Source organism: Hyperoodon ampullatus (genome assembly GCF_949752795.1).
Source record: "Hyperoodon ampullatus genome assembly, chromosome: 4".
Taxonomy (NCBI): Eukaryota; Metazoa; Chordata; class Mammalia; order Artiodactyla; family Ziphiidae; genus Hyperoodon; species Hyperoodon ampullatus.
In genome coordinates this window covers 163589376-163609863 of record NC_136917.1, presented here as the reverse complement: position 1 = coordinate 163609863, position 20488 = coordinate 163589376, and the positions used below count along the sequence as shown (strand labels likewise).

The 20488-nt window shown below is 44.8% G+C and overlaps 1 protein-coding gene across 1 annotated transcript in view; it reads right to left on the bottom strand.

Moving 5' to 3' along the window:
* Positions 1-20488, bottom strand: part of ANKH (ANKH inorganic pyrophosphate transport regulator) — a 138364-nt gene that overhangs the window by 35566 nt on the left and 82310 nt on the right. The window contains exons 3-6 of the mRNA XM_079702038.1: positions 14024-14142; positions 10673-10756; positions 3938-4108; positions 1404-1538 (exon numbers count right to left, since the gene is read on the bottom strand). Coding sequence (XP_079558164.1) covers positions 1404-1538; positions 3938-4108; positions 10673-10756; positions 14024-14142 — 509 coding nt within the window. The remainder of the gene's footprint in view (positions 1-1403; positions 1539-3937; positions 4109-10672; positions 10757-14023; positions 14143-20488) is intronic.

The window sequence follows — 20488 nt, the reverse complement described above, 5'->3', positions numbered from 1 at the left end:
CATAACAGTGATGCCAGGACCGTGAGCGAGGTGGGTCCCCAGTGGGTGAAGACACTGCTGTGAGGAGTGGGTGGTGGCATCAGGCGGCCCTGGATTCAAACCTCACTTCATCACTTCCCAGCTGTGTGAAGCATGAACGCTCTCAGGCCCCGTTTCTGTTCCTCCGGCAAAACCGTAAGAATAACGATACCCATCGTGCAGGGGTGTCGGGAGTCAATGAAACATCCACAAGTGCCGACATTATCCGAAGCAGATGATCAATTTATGTCATTTCTGTCGCCCACCCTAATGCTAAAGACTGTCTCTGTGCACTGAGGTCATTTAGAAATGGCTCTAACGTATAATGTCTTGGTTTTTTTAGGGGAAGATGGAATTCTAGCACACAGGTGATGGCGGTCCCACACTTTTTACTGGGCAACTGAAACTGAAGTATTGAAGTAAAAAAGCTGCTGTGTTACAGAAGCCAGCCCAGATGGCATTCATGATTCAACAAACAAAATCCAGGAACCAACGGAGACAAGGGAAAGCCTTCTGCTTGTGATTTATGTGCTTCTTGTTCCAAGCCAACATGAGCTGCTTCCCAGGACATGGAAACTGGCAGCAGATCCCAGCCTGGAAACATGCTGACAGTGCATTCAAGGGCAATGTGTAAACAGGAGGCTCTCATGAGTAGCCACCAGCCTTCCTGAAGGATCAGCAGTTCTTGAGACAATTAATTCTCCAGAGGGCAGCGGAGGAGGAAACAAATGAAGTCATTCTGCTTGTTCATACCACACTTGAAAGATGGAAAAAAGCGCTTCAACTCTGTCTTTGGAGGAGCTGCCAGTTTCCAGATCAGTTTCTTGAGTTGAGTACCTAATGGAGACCCTCCTTTGGAGGAGGGCAGATTGCCAGAGTACATAAAGCCATGGTAGGCTCGGTACAGGAGGTGGAGAAAGGATAGGTGAGACTAGGTGGGTCAAAATGGAGGCATCGGCCCTTCACCCCCTGGTACTTTCACTTCTGCTGCTGTGCATGGCATGTTCCACTGTCTCTGCAAAGAGGCACCATGCTGACTCCATGGGAAAGTGGAGAGGCCGTTGAGTGGAGAGAGAAAATCTGGATTCTAACACTAGCCCAGCTTCTTGCTAGTTGTGGGTCCCTAATCTCGGTTTTCTCATATGGTAAAAGAGAGGGATGAAGGAGATATTTTCTCCCATACTCATAAAAATATAAAATCACATGATTCTAAGTCACTGATGGAGATCCTTATGGGTTCCTTGTGTGAAGGTGTCACATAATTTAGTATCACAGAATTTCTTGAGCTCTCAAGAGGAATTGGAAACAAATTCGTAATCCACCTCCCCCGCACCCGGTTTTTACACGGTGACAGTGGGGACCCACAGCCCCAGAAGCTGCCCTACCTCCGTAGCTGCAGAACTGCCACCAAGGTCCCGGGAAACAAAGAGGTTGACGATAGGTCTACTGATTCTCTGTGTAGCCAAGATGAGAGCCAAAGGCCACCAGAAGCTCAGCATCTTTCTTATTGTTGCATCTCCCTGCATCAAGAAAAGGGGATAAAAGTTCACTGAACTCTGGAAGCAGAATAGAAAAAAACAATTCAGAGTCAAAGCGTTTTCTTTCTATATCAACCATGAGTCAATTCACTACACTTAAAAATGATATAGAAAAAGCCTCTGGAGACAAGCCAAGTTGAATTAAAGTAAAATGTACAGTCTTAATAGAAATGAAGTCAGACAGCTGGCAAGCTACTGTGAAATCAAAACACACATTTAAGCTTGATGGATTCAAACGCCTATTTTCCAAACAGGGCAACTTTAACCCAAGCAGAACCCAACTTCATAGCCCAAGAAACAGGCTGGAAATTAGTTTCTGTTAAATTATCAAACTGACTGGCTAGAAGCCATGTCAGTTAAGAGGTAACTCTTAGAAGTAAAACATTGTTATACTTTATTTTGGAATCAGTCTGCTCACAAATGTGCCTAATTATTTGGGCACTGTATAAATCTACTCAGAGGTTCCTATTCTCAAAGCTCTGACAGAAGTCATGTAAATGTTCAGAAGCACAAGCCAAATAAAAGCACGGTAACGAGAAGGCGACTTATTAAGAATTCTACAGCGAAGATGGGCACCATCTTATTATTATTTTTTTTTTTTTGCGGTACGCAGGCCTCTCACTGTTGTGGCCTCTCCCGTTGCGGAGCACAGGCTCAGGACGCGCAGGCTCAGCGGCCATGGCTCACGGGCCCAGCCACTCCACAGCATGTGGGATCTTCCCGGACCGGGGCATGAACCCGTGTCCCCTGCATCGGCAGGCGGACTCTCAACCACTGCGCCACCAGGGAAGCCCAAGATGTGCGCTATCTTTAAAGCCTGGCTTTCATCATGTGATTTTGGTTTTGATTCTTCATGAGGGTAAGAGTTCCATCATGGAACCATCTCAGTCACTTTAACTTATTTCCCTTTGCTGGGAGCTGAATGTTGAGATGGATTGTTATCACCAAGACCAATGTGATGTGGTTGTCCTTATGATGGAAATATTGTAACTAGATCTGATATTATTGATGGCCTGACCTCACATCAAGGTGGGTGGTCAATACAATTACTGGTTTTTTGGTTATTTTTGGCTGCGTTGGGTATTTGTTGCTGCGCACAGGCTTTCTCTAGTTGTGGCAAGCGGGGGCTACTCTTCGTTGCAGTGCGCAGTCTTCTCATCGCGGTGGCTTCTCTTGTTGCGGAGCACGGGCTCTAGGCACGTGGGCTTCAGTAGCTGCAGCACACGGGCTCAGTAGTTGTGGCTCACGGCCTCTAGAGCGCAGGCTCAGTAGTTGTGGTGCACGGGCTTAGTTGCTCTGCGGCATGTGGGATCTTCCCGGACCCGGGCTCGAACCTGTGTCCCCTGCATTGGCAGGTGGATTCTTAACCACTGCACCACCAGGGAAGTCCCGCAATTACTGTTTTGACATGACAAAAGTAACATGTGGTCAAAGGTGGGATCAAGGGGTGGAGTGTGGTAATTTATTCAGGGCCATATTTATATAAATATATATATATATAATATACATAATCATGCGTATCTGCCTTATATCTAGATGGATACCAACCCAAATGATACCTAAGGATGGAGAAATTAGCAAACATATAAATCAGATACTGTTTATAATGATGACGAAAAGAACGCTTTGGTCACTTGTATAAGATTGTATCTTGCTTGTACCATATTCACCTTTAGAGGCACAGGCCAAACTCTGCCTCCATCAAGGGGGCTGTTTAGACCTCATCCCTATCTACGTTCTCTCAGCCTCAGTGAGCGAAGTTCTTGAACTCCCATTGCAGTCTCTGTACTTTCTTGGGTTCATGTCTGAATGTCGCTTCTGTGCTGGATAAGCCAAATGGGACGTAAAGCTGCTTGAGGCCAGAGACCGTATTTAAAAATTTCCTGTGTTGCCCTGTGGTAGCTAAATACTCCGCTCCCTCCATAGAAGGCACCTGAATGAGTGATTGTGTTTGGCCAGCACAGAAAGTACAGACACAGCCTGGATCCCTGGTGTGAAATTAAAAACAATCAAATGTGAGTTCCATGGTACCAGGGGTCCTAAAATCTCTGTCGAGCACAGAATGACTCACTTTTGACAACAGAGAGTAAGGAGGACGTCAATGCTGTGTCTCCTCCTCGGCCTGGCATGACTCACTGTGACTTGGTCTCCTCGTATGGAGGCCAGGAGGCTGGAGCGTGACCTCTGAGGACTCTTTCATCTCCAGAGTTCATCAATTCTCCAACTGTCTTTCCCTGTGGACACTGTGAAGCACTTGGCCTGGAGATATAACATCCCAGAGCATGTGTTTCTTACACTGATGTCTCGTTTCATACGTGTGGGGTGAAACTATATTCCACGTGGATGGACAGACAGCATGTCCTCGAGGTCTAAGGACCTACCCCCAGCTCCGGTCCACTCCTGTCCGGGATGATGTCGTGGATGTTCTTGTAGTAGCCCAGGCACAGGGTGGTGCAGCGCACAAGGGCACCCATGTACAAGGATAGGATGGGGATGAGCAGAGGCTCCCTGCATTCCAGATGACTGTGAAGCAAAATGGCGACAAAAACGACCTGAGAGATGGGGAAACAAGAACAAGTCAGTAGGGAGAAGACGGAACCAATCAATGGAAGCGCAGCCCGACCTCTTGCACGCAGGTGAGATGTATCTCTGAGCGAAAACCTTGACACTGATGAGAAGGAGAACAGAAACAGTATTGGGCTACAGCTCGATACTGCTCTCAGAGAATTCAGGGTCATGCATTTGGGATTCACTGGAAGAGCACACGATCATTCTGTTATATTCATCATTAAGATTCTTTTAAGGCAACTGCACATCTGGTTAAGGTTATCGATTAAAAAAAGTCTAGAAACTTTGGATTCCCAGACCCCAGAGGATGCAGAAGAGCTTTGCCCCATCGACGTACACATGTAATCCACACCAGAGGACCTAAGTGACCTTCCACAAAGGATAGAACAGTGACCAATGATGGTACACAGAAAAATGGACACTAACATTTATAACATGGAATCCACTAAAAATGCTGCAAAAGCACCAATGCTAATTATTATAAAACAAGATAATTACAATTTAAGATATTAACTTACAAAAGTGGCATAGGTCAAAAAATATAAAGTCAAGAGGGATTGAAATAATAGTAAAGTGTCAATCTCTACTGAACAGTACAGGCTCTAAAGCAAACTTATCAATGTATTTAACCTCCTATCCTGCAGAAGTCAGAGAATCAGCCCCACCTCTGCCCAGAGTCCCTCCTGGGATTCACGTGTTTGGAAGACCACTGAGGCGTACTGAGTGCACAAATAGGGTAATGGAGGAGGGGAGAGATTGTCTGGGCTACAACAATCGTTTTTTGTTTGTTTGTTTGTTTAAAAAATTATGTGTTTAACTTATTTTGAAGAGGAACATGGTGATTAAATATCAAGATTTATAAAAAGTCTACGTCGTACCTTTGAACCCCATCCATCCATTTTCTATCCACTACAGCAATGAATCTGTTTGATTATTTTCAGGAGTAATATTCTAAATATTTACCAACAGACTGAACAACTGAACAGAACAGACAACATGCCTGGCTATTATGGTAAGAACCAGCTGAATATCAGCCCTACATTAATTTTGTATTTGTCCTTAGAGATTTTGTTAAGTAGTATCCATTTTCCTCTCCTTCTTTTATTTACTTATTTATTTTTAATTTTTTTAATTTTTAAATTTTTTGGGGGGGCTACATCAATCTTAATAGCCAAATATCCATGGAATGATAGGCTTGTGAAATACACCACCACTAAATGATCCTGACCAAAGGAGGTATACCCTGATCACTGCATTCTCAAGAAATCAGTGATGACAGAAAGTTAAAAAAGAAGCTGGAGAATGAGCACAGTTCATCACATGAGTGCGTTCAGTTGCCACAGGGAACAGAGAAAAGCAGGGTAATCCAGAGAAACTCTTCTGAACGCAATAATAGTATTAGATGTTAGAGGAGGTTTGCTTGTAGCACAAACCGACACTTGTGCCCAGGTTGCTGTTCTCAAACCGGTAAATGGGACAGAGACGTCCTTAGGGGAACGCAGGGGACAGAACTACTACCGCTTGGCTGCATGGACATGACCAGGCTGCCCGGGGCATGGACGCATGAGTGTCCACTCGCGCTCACGATCTCACACTCACATTCACTTTCACCAAGGGTACAGTGGAGCCCGTTGATGGAAATAAAGATGCCCGTGACTGTCTCCATGCCTGTTGCTTCCCAGTGCAACAAATGTACTGTATTAACTGAGGGATGCAAAGACCAGCTGGGGGAAGCCTTGTGAGGGACCCATTGTGTTTGGAACAGAAGATTGAGCTCTGTAATGTGGCCAAGATGCCCATTTATTTCTCTAACTAATCAGAGGCCTTAAGGGGCCCTAATATGCAAACAGACTAGTCTGTCTGCAGCAAGCTTAAGATTCGACATACACAAACCTACAGTGTAAATGAAGATGGTCATGTTTAGAGACTGAAAACACATTGGAGGGAAAATGGATATGTGAAGACCAACCCCTTCTCTGCCCAGTGCAGAAAGGCTCCCGGTGACGCCATCAGGATGGCCATGCAAGACGAGCAGGGCCAAGGAAGGGGATGTGGAACTGAAGGAAAAGGGAGGGGGAGGTGTGACAAGAAAGTGGCCCGAGGGGCAGAACGGGCTAGAGTGTGACAGAGTGCGGGCGGGAGGCATTGGGCCAGTAGCGATCAAGGCCGAAGTGAAGATTTTCTCAGCCTCCTTCATGTTACTAGCTTGATGCCATGTGGTCCAACACATACCATACATCTTACATCTTCACTTTGGGTTGTATCATTTATCAACTCAAAATAACACCTGGGCCTTTTGCAATTCAATCCAGAATTAAGATTTTTGATTCTGATGCCATCATCAAAACTTTGTTGGATTATTTTCTGTGGGTAACCTACTGCCTCAGTGGTGAGGATTTTCCCAGGGAAAGCCTGTTACGTGCTGGCCCCGTCCTGGGTGCTGGGGATTCAATGATAGATACGATCGTACCAGGCTCTGTTCTCCTGGAGCTGACAGCCTCGTGGGGAAGGCAGAAATGGTCATCAACCTGTGAAAAGGCCTGTGAAGGAAAGAGGGCAGTGGTGCTGGGAAAGCCAGGCTGTGGGGTGAGGGAGGGCACCCCATGAGGGGTGAATCTGAGCCGAGACCCAATGCCTTGGAAGGAGCCGGCAGGGGCTGACAGGAGCCAGGGTTAGGTGGGGAAAGCCGAGGCAGGGCATCTCCTTCCGGGCAGAAGGATCCAGGCAAAGCCCCCAGGGGGAGGCAGCTCGGCCACATTGAAGAGGTCGGAAGGGAGGACCGTGGCTGGGGGGCCACAGGGACAAGAGAGCAAGGGGACAAGAGGAGAGTGAAGGGGCTGGGGAAGAAGCAGAGCCTGTGGGGTTTCAGCACCTCATAGACCATGATCAGGGTTTTGGCTTTTTATCTCAGGAACACCAGGAGGTGATTCGAAAGCAGGTTCTAGGCAGGGGGTGAGATGGCCAGAATTTCACTGAGAATAGATCCCTGTGGCCACAGTGGGGAAGGATGGAGGAGAGCCAGAGCCAGAGCCCGAGTCAGGAGGCATCGCTGAGAGTTCAGGTGGGAGGGGTGATCCCTCAGACCAGGGTGAGGGCAGCAGAGATGGGGAGAAGAGGGCAGATAAAGAAACATCTAGGATTAAAAATTTAGACGGATGGTCCTGAAGAGGGACGCTCCTAGGGTGGCTCCCAGGTTTCTGAGCTGATGGTAGGGGCACAGATTCATTCAAAACCACAATCATCAAGATCATGAAGAGTATGAATTGAGGCTTACGATGCCTCTGAAGGATGTGAGTAGAAATAGCGTAGAGATATTTAGATGGCTTGTCTAGAGCTCAGAGGAGAGGGCTTGGCCACAGATATTTATTTGGTGATCATCAATCATGTTACAGATGGTTTAAACGTAGGGCACGCAGTAGATTCTTCATGAATAGAATACACAGTAAGGAGAGAGATGGGTCTTAAGGAACTTCAACATTTACACATCAATAGATGAGCTCGGCCATCAGAAGTAGGAGAAAAACCAGGACGTGGTGGTGTGAGACCCAATGGGAAGGGATGTTTCACGGACGAAGGAGCAGTCAACAGAGTGACGAGTTGCTGAGACATCCATTAAGTCAACAAAAAGTGCCCGCTGGATTCAGTGGCAAGAGGGTCACTAGTGAGAACAGTGTGGGTGAAGTGATGGGAGTGGAGGTCAGCATGGGGCAGGTAAAAGGAAGAAAGAGAAGTGAAAAAGTGGAGACGGTGAGAGGAAACTGGCCTTGCAAAAGGTGTGGCTGGGAAGGAATAGAGAATTGTAGCTAAAGACATACATGAGAAAAAGCTTGTTGTTGCTGTTGTTATTGTGTTAAGATGGCAGATGTCTGAGCATGTTTCCATGTCAAAGAGAAATGATCCAGGCGAGAGAGAAGGAGTCACTGATAACCGATCGAATAAGGTTCCTGAGAAAGCAGGACAGGATAGGCTTCAAGGCACAGGAGGAAGAAGTGGCCTTGGACGGAGGAGGGACACCTCCTCTCCTGTAATGGGAGGGGGAATGGAGATGAGGCAAGGGTCTGACAGTAGGCATGTGGGTTTAAATTTCTCAGTGGGGTAGGGAACGAGGTCACCTGCCAGCGAGAGTGAGGTGGGTGGAGACCCTCTGACATGGTTACTAGAGTCCGCCGAGGTGAGTGATGAGAGTATGAATCTATACTTTGATCAGTTTGTCCCGCTGTGTAACTTTTTGCTGGAGTGCAGGTGGTGCAAGGTGCACACCATTGGGTGGTTCAGGATGGGCATCTTGCCCGAAGGCTGAGCTGGAAAGGCAGGAGACAAAGGGACCTACAGTAGTGCAGCCAGATTACTCAGCTGGGATCCTGGGATCCCATCCCTGGGATCTCAGCTGACTTCAGAAGGCCAGGGCTGATGACAGCACAAAGGGGAAAGGACTAGAGGTCCCACTGAGGCCCAACACCCCATGAGAATTCTCATTTGATATTGAGCAAGCTGAGAAAATCTAGATGATCAAAAAATAAATCAAAAACATATGACTAGTACAATAATGGTGACACAGAAAAGCATGGCATGTTAGAACCAAAGCAAGAGGGTTTTCTTGTATTATGATGTGAAATTAATTAGCTTAGTAAAATTTTTTCAAACTGAGAGTTGCCACTGAAATTCAAGGCATTATAAACTCTTTTCATTTTATCATTGGTGATTACTCCCTATCTATCTGTGCCAAGGTGGTATTTCAAAGGACTTCACCTAGGATCTATTTATTCAGTACCAAGTCTGGCAATTAACAAATGCTTTCAAGTAATGAGACGACTGAAGCTGGGGGTGGGAGTGGGAGCAGAAAACTTAAGAACAAACATTGAATTTATTCCGCCAACCAAATTGTGGCAGGAACTCCAACTATAAGGTTTAAAATAGAAACTTCACCAGGAAAAGCCCAAGGCCAGATGGCACCTGAATCCAGCTTCCATCGCCCCTACTAACCAGTTATGCTTATCCTGAACTTTTGAGCCCTCCCAACAGGCAGCGGCCAGGACCAGGTTTAAAATTAAGAAGGAAAATGGCTGTAGGAGCACTGGCAAAGAATTTTTCAGGGATATGATTTTTTCCTCTACCCTTGGATGCTGCTATATTTATCTTAGGCAAAGATAGGTGGGTTTTTTGGGGGTTTTTTTTTGCTTTTGAGATAACACATCTACAAATGCTCACTGAGTTGCTGATGCTAATGCTGAAAATAAGAGCTGTTTCCTTAATTTCAAATTAAGTCATTAGAGTGAACAAGGCAGTTTAGTTCATCCCTCAGAGGATGAATTAAAAGTAAGACCAGGCAAAAAAATCTCTAATAACTCACCAAGAAAATTAACAAAGATATATCAGAGAATGACGTTAGCTAGTATTCAAGCATGTGTGCGTGCACACACTCACACACACAAAATAATGTTAGCAGGAAGTAATTTTAATTACTTTTAATAGTGATCCATGGAGTAAATGCAATTAATTTGGAAATTTAATTCTTGGTATTTAGGAGGTACTAACAGTTGAACAGTAGATTATTTCAAAAAGGTGGCTGAAAGACTAGCGTGTACAAAAGGGAAAAACCAGGAAGAAATGCATGGACATGTTCATAGAATGGAACTGAGAATTGGGAAGGGAGCTTAGAAATCAGTCCACCTCCTTCTCCGTGAAGAAATCGTTCTCCAAACCCCTGACTGTAGGAACTAAGTCTAACTTAGAGACTATGGGAATTAAATCTAATTTGCTGCTAAAATTTTTCATGGAATCTTTGGAGGAAGAAGACAGGAAGGAGAATGGAAACCAGGGCTGGTGCCAGACCTCAGGGAACTGGCCAGAAGTATAATGTTCTCAGACGAAGCCGACCTCCTGATTCTTTCCAAACATGGGAGAATGATGCGTGAGTGGCAGCCCCAGGTGACAACAACATTTAAGAATAATTCCTAGGGCTTCCCTGGTGGCGCAGTGGTTGAGAGTCCGCCTGCCGATGCAGGGGACATGGGTTCATGCCCCGGTCCGGGAAGATCCCACATGCCGCAGAGCGGCTGGGCCCGTGAGCCATGGCCGCTGAGCCTGCGTGTCCAGAGCCTGTGTTCCACAACGGGAGAGGCCACAACAGTGAGAGGCCCGCATACGGCAAAAAAAAAAAAGAATAATACCTAGGAGCGTTCTCTAGAAACTAGCACCTAGTGACTTGGCCACACAGAGGCCCACGTGTGCACATCGACGCTGTGACCACCCACTAGCTTTGACTTCAGAGTCATTTCACGTGCAAGTGCCTTAACAATAAAGGGCAAAACCTCTGATGGTAAATTTAAATTCCTACAACGCCCATTCCTGCAAGATCCTACACGCTTGTATCATGGGGGGGTTCCATTTTCTCATTCACTTAACAAGCATTTATGGAAGTTCACGTTTGATTTGAGTAATGCAGGGATGCTCGCGGAGTGGATGTTTGTAAAATGAGGCATCAGCCGGTTCTGTCCATCACCTGAAAGGGGCTCTGAGCAGCTTTGATGGACATACGGACCACTTACCTGAGCTATGACGTCTGAGATTGAGGCACATCCAACCAGGAAACTGTATTTGTGTTTTAAGAGAATGCCTGCATGGGTCCATGCCTGTCAGGAAGGAGAGAATAGGGTATGAGATACACCTTTGGGATTAGGTTATTTCTGGTCGTTACGAGTCCCTGGGCATTCCTGAAATAGAATAGAAACGCACCCCCCAACCTTAGTAGCACAGGTTTCATAAATCTTTGATTGGTAAAATGACTGTAACTTAGCCTGGTGGCTAGGACCACATGAGACTTTTAAGTGGAACCAATGACTGCACAGTGTTTACTTGGTACCAGTTCTATGCAGACTAGTGTACTGGTTTGTGTGCCTGGCAGGAAACCTGGCTGAATACCAGGAATGGGGGACCAGTGGGAGTCACAAAGCACAGCATTCTCCGCCCGTGAAGCATGTTCTAATGAGGGCTCTAAACTGGATCTGAGTTACTACCGTCATTGCAGGCACTCACTGTCTGATCAGGGTTCTACTATTTCCTTCTCTTTAAGTTTGGGCAGGATCCGATCTGTCACTTTGTGCCTTTGAGGAAAATTAAGAGGAAGGTCCTCCAAGGGTTACAGACAATGAAAGTTCCAGGGGATGGCAGGTTTGGAGAAGGTTTGAAGTTCAAAGTAGGATCCGCTTAAGCATCATCCTTCTAACCAGTAAAGGCTGAACTGAACTGACAAAGAAATACCATGTCACGTGAGCTAAACATAATCAGACAAGTATGATTTATTTCCTAGGTCTGTGTCAAGACTTTATAGTTGCTGCTACATCTACTTCCTCCTCAGTTCGTGGAGCCAAAGGTGCTAAATGTGAAAAGAAATGCAAAGTGTAGATAACACTTGCAAATTGTGGCTTGTAGGCTATCTTTGTTGACCAAAAGCTGTCTGGACGATAAGCTTTGTGATTTGCAAATATTATCTCTCCAACAAATACATCAGGGCCATGCTGCAAGGTGTGTGTGTGTGTGTGTGTGTGTGTGTTTGGGGTGATGATATGTATTATTTTGGTTTTTATTAGCAATCTCTTACTAGTGGGCTTTTTGGGGGAGTTGAGAGATGAAACATGGAAGAAAAGGGTGTCCATCACAGATGTTCTGGTGTTAAGACTCAGCTTTGGAAACTTCCGTGGCAAATAATCAAAGAAGGGAAGGGGAACACAGGGCACTAAAGAGTCTGTGAGTCACTTTTAGTCCTGAGTCCCCTGAGTTCACTGTATAATTGTAATTCATCTGTGTTTACACAGTCCCAGTAAAGATAGGAGGGCAGGCATTAGAGCAGAATCATGGACTCTGCTGAAGAAGCTGGGCTTTTACTCCCTTAGGTTGTGAAAAAGGTCACCCCATTCAGTTCTCTCACTGCTTTGAAAGCACTGTGGTGCTACCTCAGTCCAGCCTGGGCCCTGTGGGGAATCTGGTTCTACACACTCCAAACCCTTGGCTGTTTTCTTTTTGGGTTGGGGGTATGGGAGCAAGGGGTATGCGTCAACTACCAGAGTAAACACACCTGGTGGTAAGCAAGAAAAAGAAAATAAAAGAAAATCCAGGTACAAGTGTTCCAGTGGCCAAATTCTCCAACTAAAGTGATGTCACGACAACTGAAAATTGGGACCTCCGGTGGAAACTAAGGGTTTAATATCTAAGGCTCCCTGGCCCACCAGTAGGAAGCTGTCAGATTCAAGAAGGCTGCCCCCATAACCCAGCTACAGGCACATTAAGGCTTCTGATGACATCTGAGAGGATGGACCACATACATTTTTACATTGCCTCATTCCTCCGAGGATTGGGGGCTAATGCCATACCTCAATACCTCCATTCATCTCACATGTCTAATGTATATAGAACTGGAGGTAAGGAATGGTAGAAAAACCTATATAGATTATCATATGTTAAAGTCTCCTTCCAAGGGTAATTTAAAATGGAGCCCAAAGAAAAGGTTTATTTTCTAGCATTAGACATTGTTGGAAATATATAAATATAAATATATATATTTGGCTAAGTCTCTTTTATATCTATAACACCGATGAATAGGAAAAAAGCATTCTCTGAGAACTCTTCAGTATCAGAACAAAGAATTTAATCTATGGAAGTCAGCCACCCTTAGCTAATCTAGCAAAGCTGGCTATTAAAGTAATAAAATCCTATCAGTATATTCAAGCGAGTCTTTTTCTAAAAAGCTTTGGGTGCTTATACCACACAAGTGGTAAGTTTAACTGAAAGCTATTCTGATCCCTTGATCCTGAATATATCAGAAAGGAATTTATATTTGAATCAAATTTTCAAACAAGCTCTCTTGCCTACTGCCAGAACTTGTGGCAAATATAGATAATTCTCATAAAATAAACTGAAAAGATGGACTGGTTAAAAGTCAGTGGTCATTTGGAGCCCTTCTGCACTGCTGGTGGGGATGTAAAATGGTGCAGCTGCTGCTGAACTCAGTATGACGGGTTCTCAAAAAATTAAAAACAGAATTACCATATGATCCAGCAATTCCACTTCTGGGTATATACCCAAAAGAATGAAAGCAAGGGCTCAAAGGGATATGTGCACACTCATGTTCATAGTGGCATTATTCATAGTAGCCAAAAGGTGGAAGTAACCCAGGTGTCCACTGATGGATGAAAGGGTAAACCAAATGTGGCGTACACATACAAGGGATACTATTCAGCCTTAAAAAGAGGGACATTCTGACACATGCTGCATACAACATGCATGAACCTTGAAGAGATTTTGCTAAGTGAAATAAGCCAGTCACAAAAAGACAAATATTGTATGATTCCACTCACGAGGTACCGAGAACAGTCAAGTTCATAGAGACAGAAGTAGAGTGGTGGGAGCCAGGGGCTGGGGTGGGGGTGTGGGAGTTAGTGTTCAATGGGGAAGAGACTCAGCTGGGAAGATGGAGAGGGAGGAGGGTGGACGGCGGTGACGGGAGCACCACGATGTGAATGCACCTAACGCCCCTGAACTGGACACTTCAAAATGGTAAGATGGGAAGTTTTATGTTATATGTATATTATCACAATCGTAAAAAAAATGTGGTGGGCGGTGAAGCCAGCCTCAGATGTGCTGGTCATTTTTGGGGGGGAATAAGTGGAGCCATTTCCATTTCTGGGTTGCCAGGGGCTGGGGGAGAGGAGGATGGGGAGGCAGTGTTTAATGGGAATAGAGTCAGTATCCCAAGATGAAAAGAGTTCTGAAGAGTCACAGCAATGTGAATATACTACATGCCATTGAACTGTATACATAAAAATGGTTAAAATAGTAAAGTTTAGGTTATGTATTTTTTACCATAATTTTTTTAAACAGTGCCAACGATCTTCTCTACTCACCATTGCATCCATAAAAGGGAAGGCAGCAAGATACAGGAAGGCCCTTCTTGTTTTGTTCCCCACTGACTCATCCACATGGTGCAATTTATTGATGATGTAGTAGCCTAAGTCGCTATATGCTGCAAAAGGTAAAGCAAAACAAAACAAAACATGGCAAAATTTGAAAACATTAACCTTATAAGCTTTTTATCTCAAAAGTTTTTTTAAAAATAAATTTATTTATCTTATTTTATTTATTTTTGGCTGCGTTGGGTCTTTGTTGCTGCCCACGGGTTTTTCTCTAGTTGTGGTGAGCGGGGGCTACTCTTCGTTGCGGTGCGCACGCCTCTCATTGCAGTGGCTTCTCCTGCTGTGGAGCACGGGCTCTAGGCACGCAGGCTTCAGTAGTTGTGACATGCGGGCTCAGTAGTTGTGGCTCGCAGGCTTAGTTGCTCCGTGGCATGTGGGATCTTCCCGGACCAGGTCTCGAACCCGTGTCCCCTGCATTGGCAGGTGGATTCTTAATCACTGTGCCACCAGGGAAGCCCTCAGAAGTTTAAAAACAATTTTAAATATAATATTTGGGTTTTGGTACAAAAATTAGAAAATTCAGATAAGCAAAAAGAAGAAAATCATCTACAATCTCATTCATCCCTCTACCCAGAAGGGGTCACAGTTGACACTCTAGATTCTAAGTGCCCAGTTCTTTCACAGGTGTGTGTGGTGGGTTATGCGTGGGTGTTTTAACATAACAATGGGATAACATACCTTTCAATAAAAATGTTAAAGCTAGCTTTTCACTGTTTGTCATTCCTTTTGTATCATTTTTTTGGGAGGAGGGTGGTAACTGTGGGTATAGTCTCCCCAGTGGAAAAGTGCTATCTCTGTGCTTTCCAAGTCCCTCCAATATGAGGACTTGTGACCAGTGCGTGAATGGAACATAATGGGCCTTAACCAACACAGGCTGAATGAATGTGTTGGTGCCAAAGGGAGAGAAAGGAAGAAAGAGAAAGGTCTCCTAGTGTCTGCTAGGCATTCTGGCAGACATTGTTAGTAAAGGTTAAATACAATATTAAGCTATTTGCTACCTCACTGATACAATGTTTAGACTATATAGGAAAACAACGATCTTTGTGTGTTCATAGTGCTCTAATAGTAGTGTTCCCGCTGTGTTCATTCTTTTATAAATATGAATATTCATGTACTTGACAATGCAGAAGCTGCTTTGAAATCAGAAAGGACATAAAATTTAGTGTCTCTCTCACTTTGTGAAATAATAAGAATCCCTTCCCCCATTTCAAAGTTTGGGGGACAACTTATTACCATATAAACTGGTAAAAAGAAATAATCCTCCATCCTCTGTCGGGATTAGTCTGGAATTATGGGGATGTTGGATTAAGTGTGCTCTTCAGGATGATATCAAAGTTATTTAAATGTCTATAAATAGAAATCCCAGCGAGGGTAGAGGTACAAGTAAGTGACTTCAAGGGGTAGGGGGCTGGAATGGCTAAGACATCCAGCATACAATGCTGGTGGGACAGGCAAATGCAGGAGAGGAGGTCCCAGTCCTCCCAGGAAGGGCAGAGGTGGAAACCAAGAGGCGAACTGCCAGGTGAGCCCAGACGTCAGGTGTGGAGCGTGGCAGGACCAGCGAAACCACTGAGGCAGCAAGAAGAGAAATCCAGGAGGGAGGGTGGCACTTGGCAGAAAGAGAAAAGACTGGGGAAATGGGATTAGTTACGGCCAGGGACAAGGAAGGCAGCTGTGATGCCCTGCTTGGATCAGAAGGCACGTGGGTGACCTGATCCTGGAAAGCAGGAGGAAGCCCTCCAGCCCGACTTGGCAGCGACGTGAGAAGTGCATTCAGACCTGAGATTAGCTGGTGGAACACAAAGCCGGGATAAAGATGTTGCTGGATCACACACACAGCTTAGTTGGGGTGCCGAGATTTGGAAATTGTGGCCGCTGTTGGTTTGTACACTTCTTTTCATTCAGTCAAGTTCATTGCACTGAGACCTGCGCAGAGATGGTCCTGACCCTGCCCCCACCACTGCCCCTCCCAGCAGAGACCGCTGGCAATAGTAAAGGCAGCCACGCTGGGCAAGCGGAGCAATGCCAAGTGCACGAGCCCGGGGCTGGTTCTGAAGAGCTCAGGAACTAAACTTCTCTGGTAAAGGTTAGCGCCCACACAAACACCAGCTGACTGGACTGGACTGGATGGCTAAAGCTGGGACCTTGAGATTAGAAAAGACTGAGATCCGGAGGGCCATGTATGGGTTGACCTGTGTCCCCGAACAATTCATTTGTTGAGTCCTGGTCCCCAGGACCTCAGAAGGTGACCTTATTTGACAACCAGGTCAGGGCAGGTATAAGTAGCTGAGATGGGGTCACACTGGAGAAGAGTGGGCTCTTGGTGTCCTTCTAAAAAGGGGGAATTTGGACACAGAGATAGACACGCACAAGGAGAAGCCCATGAAAACATGAAGGCAGAGATCGGGAAGATGCGTCCACAAGCCAAGGGACAGCGCACGTTGCAAACCACTGGAAGCTGGAGAGGGGCCTGGGACAGACTCTCCGTCACGGCCTCGGAAGGAACCAACCTCACTGCCACCACCTCGACCTTCCAGCCTCCAGACCATGAGACCACACACTTCTGCTGTCTGTGTTGCTTTGTTAGGACAGACCTAGCAAACTCATACAGGTGGCTTCTAGGAAGGAGAGAATTATTTTCCCGTGAGACTCTGGGGTAATGGCAGGAAAAGAAGGGACGTGTGAGTTTGAACTGCTGAGAGCAGGGCGTGCAGTTTGCTCATGTGGCCTGAGTGTCTAGGGATCAGTAGAAAGAAGCTTCTCTACTTCTGTGAATATACCTAAGTGTTCCAATTTATTAGACTATTTTAACTAAAACATCAAAAACAGTGCCTTTATGTAGAGCAATGAAGAGCTGACATCTAAAGTGTAACAGGGTCTGAAGGACTGCTGGGTGCTGAGCTCAACCAAGCCTCTGACTCTGCCAGGATGTTCCCCCCACCTCACCCCCTTGCTTTGTTCAGACTGCAGCTCCGGGGTCCCCAGGTGCCAGGGGTACTTTGAGACCAATGGGCCCAAGGATGCTTTGGCTTCTTTTTACTTCTTGTCCTCCTTTAGCTACTAGAGAAAAACTTCGGAGGCCAAGGGAAGAAGCTTTCTTCCCGTCTTTCTTCCTTCCTTTCACTCCTCCCATATGCAGTAGAAGAAGAGTCTGGTTATAACTACAAAGGTTGTTTCCACCCTGTGAGCTGGGAAAGTAAAATCCCAGCGGCTGTTTTCCACCCAGTATCCCCTCCCGTGTCCCAGAGCTGTTTCTGGCTGGAGGTATAGGCTGGGGGTAATTTGTTTAAAGCACTTTGCATAGAGTCTATAATTACCAGGCTAGCTGCCTTAATGACGTTTAGTAACCTTTAACGTCTATAAGCTGCCTTACCAAGACTCTTCTGAAATAGCTTATATTCCTTATGAAAAGTAGAACGTTAGAAAGAAAAATTAAGCAAAGTTTTTGAATAGATGTAAATGGAGTTCATGGCTGCAGCAGGACACAGACTTAACCTATTACAGGTAGACAGCTTTGAGCTGCCCAAACAAGAAACAGGAAGGGCCATTCGAATCCCTAGCTCCTCTGACCTCAGAATTATTTTCCCGTGAGACTCTGGGGTAATGGAGCCATGGACCTTTCCAGAATCACTGGTTCTCAAACTTGTTCATCCAGAGTCGCCAGCACTTGTTGCAAAATGCCATGAAATTTAGTATTAACCAAAATAAGCCTCATTACCTATAATTTTCCCATGGGAATTGAAGAAAAAGCCTCTTTCCATTTTTAGTAAAAGAATAATATGTGCATTTCCAAGGGGCAAATTTGGGAACCCTTATTCTAATTCTAATTCCTTAGTTCCCATGTTTAAAAGTCTCACAAGTGCTATGGATTGACCCACTGTGTTCTGTTTACCAAGCCTCCTGCAACTTGGGTATCTTGAGCCAGGCTCCAAGTACACATAGAATAGATATCAACTTTTTGGCCAGCGGGTCTCTAGATTTTAAGTCTGTCAGTCCAACACAATTCCAAGTGTCTACTCATTTGGCTGCTAATTGCATAAGGTTTGGGGGTGGTACATTTTCTGGAGCCATCTTTTCCTCACCATCTCCACCATACATTCCTGGGGAAGTGCCTGTGTGATCAGTGGGACCCACTCCAGCCATGTGCAAATGTCTGGGGAAACCCATAACCATGTGCAAATCTCTCAAGGATGAGAGAATGCATGGCTTACCAGTCTGGTCCAAAAAGAGAAAAAAATCAGAGAAAATGAATATGAAACACAAGAAAAAACATTATTTACAGCAAATGTAATAAAAAGGACCTAGTGAAAGTTCTCTCCTTTATTGGGGCAGGCACAATAACAGCTGACCCTACAAAGGAGCGTTTGGTCCACTCTGACCTGAGTCTACCTCTAATGTCTCACTGTGGTCAGTAAACGGATGCCCAGATGTGACACCAGGTTAGTGAAGGAAAGGAGCTACAGCTGAAACTGGTTTTTCAAAGCTGGTGACGCTTAGGTTTGAAGTCCCTTCTAAGTGACAAGATCCTCCAGCAGTTGGTAGATTATTGGTAGATACTGAAAGTTTGAAATGTCAAAGTTCATCCAGATCGGGAAAAAAAAATCTAAGATAGAGATCATGCTGGGAATCAGGATTTCTCCAATGGCTGGAGGTGCCATGGAACACACAAACTTTAAAAAAAATATCTTAAGAGTACCTTGCCCCAGCACTAGTTCATAACCCAGGAGATTATGCAGACTGACAAAATACATTGAACTTTTCTAAATATTAAAGATTTCTTTAGAGATCATAAGGTTATAAAGCAGTAAATAAGCAGAATATACAGATCTTCCTTGTTGTTAAAGCTGTAGTAAACATACTTACATGAACACTAGAATCAATCTGCTTTATTCAATATAGCTGTCCCTGAGATGTCACAAAAACTTCTCACTGGTGTCAAAGGCTCTCCAAGGGACCCAGCTACAGCCTCAGAGCTCAATGCCTAACGCCCTCCCTGCTGGTCCTCTTTCTACTTTGCCCTTCCCTGCTCTCCTTCCCTTTCTCTCTTCCTCTCTTCCCCTTTTCCTGTCCCTGTTGCCTAACGGGCTCTTCTATAGTCTCAGGCTGCACCCCTCCTTTACCTGGCTACCTGCACCCTAGCACTGGGCATCCACCCTGTTACCTGTGATATTCAACACTGAACTCATTTTCTTGCTTTATTCTCCCCTGATTCATAAATGCGTGGTGGCTGTGTGCCTCCCACTTCTTTTCCTCCCCAAGGATGAATATCTTATATATTTATCTCACCTCCGTACCCAACTTTTGATCAGTAGGACCTGAATGACATGCACGTACTATTTGTTCAATAAGTAATTTGTTGGACCACTGATAGGACAGATGGGGAGTGGACTATTTTAAAGGTGAGTTAAACAAAGGGCAATTCTTTCACTCTTGTTTAGTCAAAGCCCCCCACATTCAAAGCAGGAAGGTCAGCTCTACTAATACTAGTGGTGTGTCTGCTTAGGGTTAAACATTCATGTTAATGACATCATAAGGGGAAATGGATGAATTTTATCAGTGTTTGAGTGTATCTAAAAAAAGAGAAATATTCATTAAATATACAGAAGGCATCTTGCTGGGAAAAGTAACTAATATTGTAAAGAATAAAATGAATAAACAGGTAAATTAGGAAACAAAGCAAAAAGAAACCAAGGAGTTGGCCATTAAACTGAAAAAGCACAGAACACGGTGATTTTGTTAAAACCACAAGCCTGAGTTTTGACAGAATTAACAGAAATGTAATAGACAAAAAGAGTCACCATTTGTAATCTTATGTGGCTACAGCAAAATATTCATTTAGAGCACTGGGTCAAATTCTCCACTCCATCTTGTATCAAAGGTAAGGGGAAAATCAGAAAGAGTTGTGCTGGAACACAACCAATACTTTCAGAGCCAGTTAAGAGATGACCCACCCCACAAGCCTTTCAGAACCAATCCCTAAGAGAAAGAACTTCTCCCTCCTCTATGCTCTTGGATGCCCTTATATAAATGCTATGGAAAAGTTAGAAGGTCTAGATAACAGAAATAAATCTATTAAGGAGATAGGGAAATAGCACCTAAAAAGGAAAGTTTAAGGCAATTAGACTAGTTTTGCCTAAACAAAATAATATAGAGACATTTGGTTTTAAGCCTAGATTACTCTGGTTCCTATCTCACTCTGGGCTAAGCTGGTGAATGTGTAACATGTGGTTTCTTGTACTTACTCTAAGCCCTACTGAGGAGCTGTTCATGTGGGGAATGCATACCCATTTCAGTATCAGGCCAAGCAAATACAATTAGGAAGACTGCCTGAGAGCAGACAATGTCTTCTCAAGTCAAATTATTTGGAATATTTGCTTTTGTGTTTATCTATGTCAC